A 12,383-nucleotide genomic window follows, 5' to 3' on the forward strand; every position below is an offset into this window, starting at 1 on the left:
GTGAAAAAGATCACAAGCGCGTAGTTAAGCAGTTTAGACGTGATCCGAGAAGTTCGGTCCGGGATGTCGCCAATAAGCTGAATTTGTCAAGTTCATTCGTCCAGCGGACCAAGCAGCGGGAGGGCCTGCGTACATACAAGGTTCAGAAGGCTCCTAACCGCGACGAAAGGCAAAACATGGTGGGGAAGACGCGAGCCCGGAAGCTGTACACCGAAATGCTGACGAAGCCGCATTGCCTGGTAATGGACGACGAAACCTACGTCAAAGCGGACTTTCGTCAGCTGCCGGGCCTGTTGTTCTTCTCCGCAGAGGACAAATTCAGCGTTCCGGAGGAGATTCGCAAGCAGAAACTATCCAAGTTTGCCAAAAAGTACATGGTGTGGCAAGCGATCTGCTCTTGCGGAAAGCGGAGCGCCCCCTTCGTGATGACCGGCACGGTAAACGGGCAGGTTTACCTTAAAGAGTGCCTACAGAAGCGCTTACTACCACTATTGAAGCAGCACGAGGGCCCGACCATCTTCTGGCCAGATCTCGCTTCGTGCCACTATTCAAAGGACGTGTTGGAGTGGTACGAAGTCAACGGGGTCACCTTCGTGCCAAAGGAAATGAACCCGCCCAACGCGCCGGAGCTTCGCCCAATACAGAAATATTGGGCGATTATGAAGCAGGCCCTCCGGAAGAACCCAAAAGTTGTCAAATCGGACGCGGACTGCAAGAGGAAATGGATTTCTGTTCAAAAAAAAAACTACAACCTGACGTTGTACAGAACCTTATGGACGGGGTAAAGAGGAAGGTGCGAGCATACGGGCTTGGGCTCGAAGTATGAATAAAAAAAATGCCAAAAGTTGTTTAATAGTTTTTATTTTACTGTCTAAAATTTTCAAAAGGATCGGTCTACTGGGCGAATTTCTACAGCGTTTTTTCCGTGATGCAATTTGATGTGACACACCCTTTATTCCACAGTTGCAATAGCTGGAGCAGAGTCCGGATTACATTTGTCAAGCCATGCTTTAGTTTGCACTGTATTTTTTCCATCAAAAAACAATGCTTTATCAATACACGAAATTCGGATTTTTCAATTTTTTTCATAATAACAAAAGTTGCTTCGGTGTGCTGTGAGCGTCTCCGTTGAAGCATTGTTTTCGGTTACCGTTGGCTGTTATTATTTTTTTTTGTCGCCCGGGTGTGCTTTTTTCGCGCGTTTTCGAATTGTTCGAGATATCGTGGAACGCAGTGTGAACTCGGAATTGGTGAGAAAGGCTGAATCGTCAAAGCCTGGCAAGGCCAGCCGGCTTTCAGTTATCGCCGATTTGTCGCCATCGCAGTCGAAGTCGGACATCGGTGGTCAGTTGCACGCACACAATACCAGCGCGATTCGCTGCTAAGTTACAGCAGTGTGAAGGAGAGCATCACTTCTTAGTGGTGTGTGATAGTGCCGAGCGCTCAAGCGCTCCGATTGAGAAGCAAGCAGCGGTTGCCAGTTCATCAGCACTGGGGTGCATTGTGGTGAATAGAAATAAATAAGATATAAGATTTATTTTTTTTTAATTTTTTTTTTTTTTAATTATTATTATTATTATTAAAAACAAATTATTAGAATATAAGTACGAATTACAGAATGGCAGAAGGAGGGGGAGGATCTCCAGATATGGAGATCTCTGATGATGACTCCCCTCTGGTTGAAAAAAGTTCTAATAAAGGAACAGCGAAGACACTTAAACGCGTTCCTACATCAGAGGATGTTTCGTCCGGGGACGAGTCTGCTAACTCTAGCAAGCCCCCCTCTAAAAAACCTGCAAATACCTCCTCTCCAACCCCCCTCGCTCCTACAACAGCTCAGATTTCGCCTCCCCATCCTGTTGTCCCCGATCCCCTTCAATCCTCGTCATCTCCTTCTCGTCCTGTAGTCTTCTCTCCACGTGTCAAGGTCTATCCTGAAGATGCACCTGGAACTGGTCCGTGGGTTGTTTTCTTCAGGCCTAAGCCAAACGGAAAAGCACTTAATGTTATTCAGATCATGAAAGATCTGGCAAGATACTCCTCCGTGACAGAAATTTCGAAGGTTAGACCGACCAAACTGCGTGTTGTCGTAGCTGATCGGAAAGACGCAAACGGTATTGTCGTCGACCAGAGGTTTACCCTGGAATATCGTGTCTACGTGCCTTCCCATGACGTAGAAATCTCGGGGGTGATAACCGAAACGGGTCTGACGTGCAAATCAATTATGGAAGGAGATGGCAGATTTAAAAAGCTGCCTTTGATTAAGGTTAAAATCTTAGAATGCCGACAACTCGGCAAAGTCTCCCAGGAAGGGAAAGAATCGAAATTTACGCCGTCCGACTCGTTTAGAGTCACTTTTGCTGGCTCCGCCCTCCCTGACTACGTTATGGTGGACAAATTGAGGCTACCGCTGCGACTCTTCGTGCCAAAGCCCATGACTTGCCTGAAATGCAAGTCAGTTGGTCACACAGCAGCTTACTGCGCCAACAAGGAGCGCTGTGCCACTTGCGGAGAGCAACATGTGGACAAATCCTGCAGTGCGATTGAGCAAAAGTGTCCATATTGCGGAGGAATTCCGCACGTGCTCTCGGCTTGTGAAACTTACAAGAGTCGCTGGGAGAAGCAGAAGCGCTCTTTAAAGGAACGCTCGAAGCGCACTTTTGCGGAAATTTTAAAGGGCGCTTCTCCATTGGCCCAACAGCAACAACCTTTAACCGCAAACAATGTCTTCGCTTCGCTGCCAGTTGACGAAATGGAAGCGGATACAGCTAACGAGGGCACACCGTACATCTTCCAAGGGAATCCCCGGCGCAAAAATGTGACCACTCCCAAAGTTCAAGTACAAGCCCCTCCGGTTATACCCTCTGTTAGCATGCCTAAAAAATCGAGTGCAGCGGACAAGCAAAATCAGGTTCCTCCTGGCTTCCGTGGGAATAATTCACCTTCGAACGACCCAGCACTCGAAGGAACATCGAAAACCCCAACTGTCCCTATTTTACCGTCAAGTTCAACTTCCCAATCGGGATTTATAAAGTTGACTGACCTTGTGGCTCAAATCTTCACATGCTTTAATGTTTCCGACTCCATCAGAACCATTGTCATATCAATGCTTCCAGTATTAAAGACAATTTTGCAACAATTGATGCAAACATGGCCCCTCCTTGCAATGATTATCTCTCTTGATGTCTAATTCAAATAGAGAGGTCGGAGATATCACTGTTTTACAGTGGAATTGTCGTAGTCTTATCCCTAAATTGGATACATTCAAATTTTTAATTCATAAGTTCAATTGTGATGTTTTTGCTCTGTCCGAAACTTGGCTTTCTTCGCGAGATGATCTCTCTTTCCACGATTTTAATATTATACGCTTGGACCGTGATGACAGATACGGAGGGGTGCTATTGGGGATCAATAAGTGCCACTCATTTTTTCGAATTGACCTTCCACCTATTGGAGGGATTGAAGCTGTTGCTTGTCATGCAAACATCAGAGGAAAAGACCTCTGTATTGTCAGCTTGTATTGGCCTCCGAGAGCTGCGGTTAGCCGCAAGCAACTTGTTGACATGTGCTCACTCCTTCCTGAGCCACGATTGATCTTGGGAGACTTCAACTCTCACGGAACTGCCTGGGGGGAACAGTACGACGACAATCGTTCACTGTTGATATATGATCTTTGTAACAGCTTCAATATGACACTTTTGAACACTGGGGAAACAACACGTGTACCTAAACCTCCTGCTAACCCAAGTGCTCTTGACCTCTCGCTTTGCTCGAATTCACTATCGTTAGATTGCAAGTGGAATGTAATCCAGGACCCCAACGGTAGTGATCACTTGCCAATCAAAATTTCCATCACCATTGGGTCAAATTCTCCTGAATCTATAAACATGGCATATGACCTCACAAGACACATTGACTGGAAAAAATATGCGGACGCGATTGCTCTAGCCATCAATTCCAGAGATGGTTTACCTCCATTGGAGGAGTATAACTTCCTTTCTCGTTTGATCTATGACAGCGCGGTTCGCGCTCAAACGAAACCCATCCCAGGTTCCACCATTTCCCGAAGGCCTCCCAATCTATGGTGGGATAGCCAATGTTCCAAGCTTTATGTAGAAAAATCGAATGCATTTAAAGCTTTTCGGAAACGTGGAACCCCTGAAAATTTTCAAACGTATTTAGCCCTTGAAGATCAATTTAAAAACTTAATCAAAGGGAAAAAACGTGCTTATTGGCGAAATTTCGTGGGAGGTTTGTCACGAGAAACGTCAATGAAAAAATTATGGAAAGTGGCTCGAAACATGAGAAATCGCTCTTCAACGAATGAAAGCGAAGAATATTCACATCGATGGATTTTTAATTTTGCACGGAAGGTTTGTCCTGATTCCGCTCCTGTGCAAAAAATTGTTCGAGATATACCACAAGATAGGTGCGATCTTGATTCCGAGTTTTCGATGGTAGAATTCTCTCTTGCTCTCCTTTCATGTAACAATTCTGCTCCGGGATCGGATAGAATTAAGTTCAACTTGCTGAAAAACCTCCCTGATGTGGCGAAACATCGCTTGTTGAATTTATTCAATCGGTTTCTGGAGAATAATATTGTTCCAGATGATTGGAGACAAGTACGAGTTATAGCTATTCAAAAACCCGGAAAACCCGCGTCCGACTTCAATTCGTACCGCCCAATAGCAATGCTGTCTTGTATACGGAAATTGTTGGAGAAAATGATCTTGTTTCGCCTTGATCGATGGGTTGAAACGAATGGCCTACTCTCAGATACACAATATGGGTTCCGCAGGGGCAAGGGGACGAATGATTGTCTTGCGTTGCTTTCTTCAGAAATTCAAATGGCTTACGCCGGAAAAAAACAAATGGCTTCAGTATTCTTGGACATAAAGGGGGCCTTTGATTCTGTTTCAATAGAGGTTTTGTCAGACAAATTACACTCTCGGGGTCTTCCGCCTCTATTGAATAATATTTTATATAACTTGCTTTGTGAGAAGCATTTGAACTTTTCTCACGGAGATTCGGCAGTAAGTCGGGTCTCTTACATGGGACTCCCCCAGGGCTCATGTTTAAGCCCCCTTTTGTACAACTTCTATGTAAGCGACATCGACAATTGCCTTACACAAAATTGCAGCCTAAGACAACTTGCAGATGATGGAGTGGTGTCTGTCGTAGGATCAAACGAATCCGACCTGCAAGGACCCTTACAAGATACTTTGAACAATTTTTCAACCTGGGCCATTGGGCTAGGGATCGAATTCTCCACGGAGAAAACAGAGATGGTGGTTTTTTCTAGGAAGCATAGACCAGCAAAACCAAAGCTTCAACTTTTGGGTAAACCGATCACTCATGCTATGTCATTCAAGTATCTTGGGGTCTGGTTCGACTCCAAATGTACTTGGGGGGCCCATATTAGGTATCTGAGTAAAAAATGTCAACAAAGAATAAACTTTCTCCGTACAATTACCGGCACCTGGTGGGGAGCCCATCCCGAAGATCTTATAATGTTGTATCGAACAACTATTCTCTCAGTGATGGAGTATGGCAGTTTCTGCTTTCAATCAGCTGCCAAAACACACCTCATTAAACTCGAGCGAATTCAGTATCTTTGTCTCCGTATCGCGTTGGGATGTATGCCCTCAACGCATACCATGAGTCTCGAGGTTTTGGCAGGCCTACTCCCACTAAAAGATCGCTTCAATTTATTATCTCTTCGGTTCTTCATCCGGTGTAAGGTCATGAACCCATTGGTGATCGGAAATTTTGAGCAGCTGATCGAGCTAAATTTTCACTCCGGATTCATGAGTTCATATCATGAATTCATCTCCATGCAGGTTGATCCTTCTTCGTATATTCCCAACCGTGTTTGTTTCCCTGACTACATCAATTCCTCTGTGCATTTTGATCTGTCCATGAAGCAAGATATCCATGGATATTCAGATTACCAACGATCGAGGATCGCTCCAACGATCTTCGATGAAAAGTATGGGGGTATCAATTGTGATAATATGTACTTTACTGATGGGTCCACTATAAACGAGTCCACAGGATTTGGAGTGTTCAACGAATTTTTTAGCACCTCACACAGTCTTCAGAATCCTTGCTCAGTGTATATTGCTGAATTGGCAGCAATTCATTGGGCGCTGGACAGCGTCGCCTCACGACCTGTTGAACACTATTACATTGTAACGGATAGTCTTAGCTCTGTCGAAGCTATCCGTTCAGTGAGGCCGGAAAAGCACTCGCCGTACTTCCTTGAGAGAATACGAGAAAATTTGAGTGCTTTATCCAGACGCTGTTATGTCATTACCTTTGTGTGGGTCCCTTCTCATTGCTCAATTCCGGGTAATGAGAGGGCTGACTCATTAGCAAAGGTAGGTGCGATTGAAGGCGATATTTATCAGCGTCAAATCGCCTTCAATGAATTTTACTCTTTAGTCCGTAAAAATACCATCGCTAACTGGCAACGCAAATGGAACGAAGGTGAATTGGGCCGGTGGCTTCACTCGATTATCCCTAAGGTTAGCCTCAAACCATGGTTCAAAAGTCTGGACTTGAGTCGGGACTTTATTCGCACCTTCTCCCGACTCATGTCCAATCACTGTTCGTTAGACGCGCTACTCTTTCGTTTCAATCTGGCCGGCAGCAATATCTGCGTTTGTGGCCGAGGCTACCACGACATCGAACACGTTGTTTGGTCGTGTGAGGTGTATCTTGTTGCCAGATCGAATTTAGAGAACTCCCTTCGGGCTAGAGGAAGGCAGCCCAATGTGCCGGTGAGAGATGTGTTGGCTCGGTTAGACCTTGATTACATGTCCCAAATATATGTTTTCCTTAAATCTATCGATGTTCGTGTGTGATTATCCTTATATCCTTATACCCTCCATTTCTTCCTTTATGAGTAATTGGTCCGCTTGCTATAAACAGGAGAATGAAATGTAAATTCACAATAGATGTACGAATAGATTTAAGAATTGAGTGTGTGTGATTATCAACATTGTAATAATTTCCTTATACCCCATCCTTTTCCTGAGAAAAATATGTCACCCTTCTAATCTCGAGTTCACCGCGAGTAATCGGTTTCCCACATTACTAACCATAGATTTAAGAAAATTGTTCATATATATAGTTTTAAAAATATATTTAAGATTTCGGCTCCTTTAAACTTATGCAACTGAGCCTGTAAAAATAAACGAATTTATAAAAAAAAAAAAAAAAAAAAAGTTGCTTCACTCTCAATGCTGTAACTCACGAACCAATCGACCGATTGCTGTCAAATTTTGACACATATCCATTAAAAGATGGTGCTTTGTGATAGCCCAGTAGATTTTTGCAAGAGGCGCCATCTAGACGCCATCCTTATGAACTTTTCAGCCGAACTGTTATCATTGATGTTAAAATCTTCCAATTCTGGCCAAAAACAGTTTTCCAACATGTCGCGAAGGCGCTCTCCATTGTCAGTAACATGACAGTCGTTCTCATCGACGAAGAAATACGGCCCGAACACTCCTCCGGCATGAAAACCACACTAAACAGTAATGTTTTTCGCATGCCATGGTCTTGCTTGAAGCACATGTGTGTTTGCATCTGACCAATAACTCATATGAAGATGATTTTTTGATGAAAATCATCAGAGCCAGAGCTCAATCGGATAAGTCTCGGCGCTTCATATAGTCTAGTGGCTTTAGATTATAAGGCAATTTGTATCTTGTAAAGATGTAGCCAAAGATCATTTCGCAAAACACACCACAATGAGGTTTGATTGACGCAAAAATCTCATTAATCCATCATGAAATGACTGAGCAATTCAAAAATGGAACAGTTCATTGGAAATAAAATCCATAAATTGTAAGGAACATAAAACAATGCAAAGCGAATGCAATTCATTTGTTCTTACTGTAATGTATCTGCACAATTATTTTCACTAAAAAGAACCGATTTTCGAGTTATTCTCACAACATCGCCTCGTAGGTCCCGAATCAAAAAATGTAGTTTATGGTCAATTCTAGCAGTACAACGACAGCGATTTACAATAACAAAAACTAAATCTAAAGAATAATCACCGAAATCAAACAAAATAACATAATAAACATAAACCAAATCTCAACTTCAAACAAAAATATTGTCAAAGAAATAAAAACAATGTCTAACATTTTAACAAAACACATTAAAATACATTAGAACTACGGGCCTCAGATCTATTATGTCATCCGAAAAAAGTATTCCATGAACTACAAATAAATACAAAATATTTTATTGTTCTGTTTCAATTACCAACATTCGAGTTGTCCCAGATTTGCTTTTTCAAAGGTGTTCAAGTATACAAGTGTGTATGAATAGAATAGCACAAGATCAAGCAACGATCCTTAAAAATAAAATTGACAATTCCTGTATGTTTTATTCTTCTGATAACGCAATTTAAATATTCAAATGATAAATATGAAAAATAAGAGCAAAGATAAGACGTCCGGTATTATTATTGTTCGTTCGTAAGGTTCCCGATCGAAGGAAATAAAAGACTGACAGATACTGAGAAGACTGAACGCTTTTCCACAAACAAACAAATCTTTGGGTATATTGCTAAATGTATGATAAACGGTCGTACAGCGAGAAGCGGATGATTCCACGAACAACTTCCGCTTTGGCAGCTCTTTCGTCACATTCCACACCTCCACACCTCCCTTACTAAACCCCGTCCCGGATAGGTCACGCGAAAGCCAGCGATGCTCAGTGATGCAAGTTATTTCCTTCCCCTGGAAATATTGCCTGAGAGTATAGGCTTTCACGTGGTTATTCTCGCTGTTCCGGAGGGGGCGGGCGTTCAAATTTTTCGTCTCCGCTCCAAATTCAATACTAAGTCACACTCTCGCTCTCCTACTTACACAATTGGTTTCCGTTCGATGTTTTTATGTGCGGTGAATGAATAGTTTTAATCTTTCTAAAACTTACTTGATTTTGCCTTGTCTGACTGATTAGTAAGTATGCTGAGATCCAAGAGTAGGATGAATTGTTAGAATTTTAAAGACTATTTCTCCGGCTTGTGTACACATAAAACACATCGATTCGATTTATCTAACTAAAATAATAAATAGTAAAAATGCTTCTCGAAATAGCCGAGGAGTTGTCAGCAACAGCAGCAGCAGCAGTGATTTAGACGCATTCACCTTCCATTTCGTCGGCACATTCTTCCTGCTCGAACTCGTCGTCGGCCGTCGCTTCCTGGTACTGTTGATACTCTGACACGAGATCGTTCATGTTGCTCTCGGCTTCGGTGAATTCCATCTCATCCATACCCTCGCCAGTGTACCAATGCAAGAAAGCCTTACGACGGAACATAGCGGAGAACTGTTCGGAGATGCGCTTGAACAGCTCCTGGATGGCAGTGGTGTTTCCGATGAAGGTCGACGACATCTTCAGACCCTTTGGTGGAATATCACAGACGGCGGTTTTGACGTTGTTCGGGATCCACTCGACGAAGTAGCTGCTGTTCTTGTTCTGGACGGCCAGCATCTGTTCGTCGACCTCCTTCATCGACATGCGCCCACGGAAGACGGCGGCCACGGTCAGATAGCGTCCGTGACGTGGATCACAGGCAGCCATCATGTTCTTGGCGTCGAACATCTGCTGGGTGAGCTCTGGGACGGTCAGAGCGCGGTACTGTTGAGATCCGCGTGAGGTTAGTGGAGCGAATCCTGGCATGAAGAAATGCAGCCGAGGGAATGGGACCATGTTGACGGCCAGTTTTCGCAGATCGGCGTTCAGCTGGCCAGGGAAACGCAGGCAGGTGGTAACTCCGGACATTGTCAGCGAGACGAGATGGTTAAGGTCGCCGTAGCTTGGGTTTGGCACCTTCAGCGTGCGGAAGCAGATGTCATAGAGTGCTTCGTTATCAATGCAATAGGTTTCGTCGGTGTTCTCAACCAGCTGGTGGATCGATAGCGTGGCGTTGTAAGGTTCCACAACGGTGTCGGACACCTTTGGTGATGGGACAACAGAGTAGGTGTTCATGATTCTGTCGGGATATTCTTCGCGAATTTTAGAGATCAGCAGGGTTCCCATACCGGAACCGGTACCACCACCGAGGGAGTGGGTCAGTTGGAATCCCTAAAATTGCAAGAAAAAAAAAGTGTGAGTGTTGGTAATCACAGGTCGGTCACGCACAGTTTCGGTCATACCTGCAGGCAGTCGCAGTTTTCGCACTCTTTGCGCACTACATCCAGCACAGCATCGACCAGCTCGGCACCCTCGGTATAGTGTCCCTTGGCCCAGTTGTTGCCGGCACCAGACTGTCCGAAGACGAAGTTATCGGGACGGAAAAGTTTGCCGTATGGTCCGGAGCGAACGGCCTCCATAGTACCCGGTTCAAGATCCAGCAGAATGGCACGTGGTACATATTTGCCACCCGAGGAACGAGATACCGCTGCGGGGGGAACAAAAACAAACAAGATTTAAAAAAATCTTATATGAGCCTTGAGTTAAAGTTGAAAAGTATTTTGTTTTTAATCATCTCAAAAATAAACAGATTTTCTGTCATTGTTTTTTCTGAGTTATTTTAGTATATTGTAAACATTTTTCAAGAATCAGGAAAAGGATCATATGAAGTTTTCGCATCCGGGTTATCGGATTTCGGAGTCGGAGCATATATAATATTATAATATTTCATTGTTACTGTTATTGTTAAGCATTCAATTGGTTTTCATTCGTGTTACCTATAGTATCTACTCTATCATTTTCGTTCATTGTTTTTTTAATGGAGGGAAACGAATCCTCCGATGCTGATATGAGAAGATTGGATCCTCCTCCTGATGGTTTTTTTTAAGTTTCGCGATTTAGAAAAAAGAATTATCATTCTTTGGCCAATAGTGGCTCTGTACCAAGTAGTTCCTCTCAGAATCTACATATCGAGAGTGTTCCTCCCATAAACCTTTCTCGTATGAGACAGCATCCGGATGTTCAGAGCGCTTCGAAGAAACGTTGGGGGGTTTTCTTCTGTCCCAAAGGGAAACTCAGTACTCAAGTGTTTTGGAGATTACAAAGGTGAACAAGTCCAAGCTTCGTGTTATGCTGTCAGATTGTAAAGAAGCTAACGAGGTTGGTCATAATAATTCGTTCACTAATGAATATCGAGTGTATATTCTGACTCACATTGTTGAAATTCAAGAAGCGGTCTACAAACTCTATGAAAACGTCTTTTTATATACAATGACCCTGGAAATTATAGCTGGCATACCTCCTCTTTCTGCGCGCTTTTTCGTGTTATCATTACTTTTTTTTATAAGCTGTAAAACTCTTAATCCGATAGTAATAGCAAACTTTGAAAAATGCTACCCTTAGGCACTCAAACCAAGCGAATGTATCATGGATATCATGGATTTCTGACCCAGGAAAGTTTCTCTGCTTTGTCTGGTTTCATTTTTGTTCAATCCTTCTATTAATGTGATCTGTCATGGAAAAATGATGTGCGTTGTATTCCAGGTAATTTCCGCCAAATTGTTATATCAGCAATATTCTTGTTAAGGAATGAACATATTGACTCAATCAAAACTTTGATAAAGGTGGATCTAGCCTTAATCGATCTACACGGTTTGGGTTGTTCAAATTTAAATCTCCACATTCCGAAGACATAATTTGCCCTGTTCGAAGTTTATTGCGGAATTGGCTGCAATATACACTGCCTTTCAACATATTCAGACATTGCCACACGAGCATATTTTCATATTTTCCGGAACTCTCAGCTCTTTAGAGGTACTCCGTTCGGTAAGGTCTAGATATTCTTCGTGATTCTTGTCTGAAAACCAACAGTCTTTAAGTGTTTTGATTAGGGCTCGGCTAGTCATATTCAGCTGAGGATAGTCACGAGACTATGAAGAAATTCCCCTTCGTATTCAATTGGAAATGACTTTTGGCTTCTTCCAGCAATTTCTCCGTCAACATGACTCAACAGTCGGTCGGGCGTTTAGTCGCTATCTCCCCCCACTACGACTCGACTATCTCATTTCATTCTTCCCCGTCAAATAAACTTCATTGCATTTTGAAGTGACTCCCCTTAAAATGAATTTGTTTCTCTCTCTCATGTATCACGTATGCATGTATCTACAGGTGAACTAGTTTTTTTTGTATCGTACACGAAAATTACTCACCCATATAAAATAGCGTGAAGTGTTTGTTTCAGAACCTCTGACAAATTTGTGAATATTGTTGATATATACCCGTTTTCTTGTATATTTTTTCACAAAATTAAACTCGGAAACAAAGTGAACTAAAATTTTGTTTGGAATTCCTCCCGAACTGCACACTGTTTAATAATACTAACGCAAGGACCTTTATAGCATACCTAATAACTGTCCAAATGCGTTGGTTTGAGTTCACGGTGGGTA

The 12,383-nt window shown here is 43.0% G+C and overlaps 1 protein-coding gene across 1 annotated transcript in view; it reads right to left on the reverse strand.

The window, feature by feature from the left end:
- Window positions 1–8,238: 8,238 nt before the first annotated feature.
- Window positions 8,239–12,383, reverse strand: part of LOC129764959 (tubulin beta-3 chain) — a 51,328-nt gene continuing 47,183 nt past the window's right edge. The window contains exons 3-4 of the mRNA XM_055764653.1: window positions 10,182–10,426; window positions 8,239–10,110 (exon numbers count right to left, since the gene is read on the reverse strand). Of these exons, the coding sequence (XP_055620628.1) occupies window positions 9,157–10,110; window positions 10,182–10,426 (1,199 nt within the window). The 3' untranslated portion in view covers window positions 8,239–9,156. The remainder of the gene's footprint in view (window positions 10,111–10,181; window positions 10,427–12,383) is intronic.

This window comes from Toxorhynchites rutilus, chromosome 2, assembly GCF_029784135.1.
Source record: "Toxorhynchites rutilus septentrionalis strain SRP chromosome 2, ASM2978413v1, whole genome shotgun sequence".
Lineage (NCBI taxonomy): Eukaryota > Metazoa > Arthropoda > Insecta > Diptera > Culicidae > Toxorhynchites > Toxorhynchites rutilus.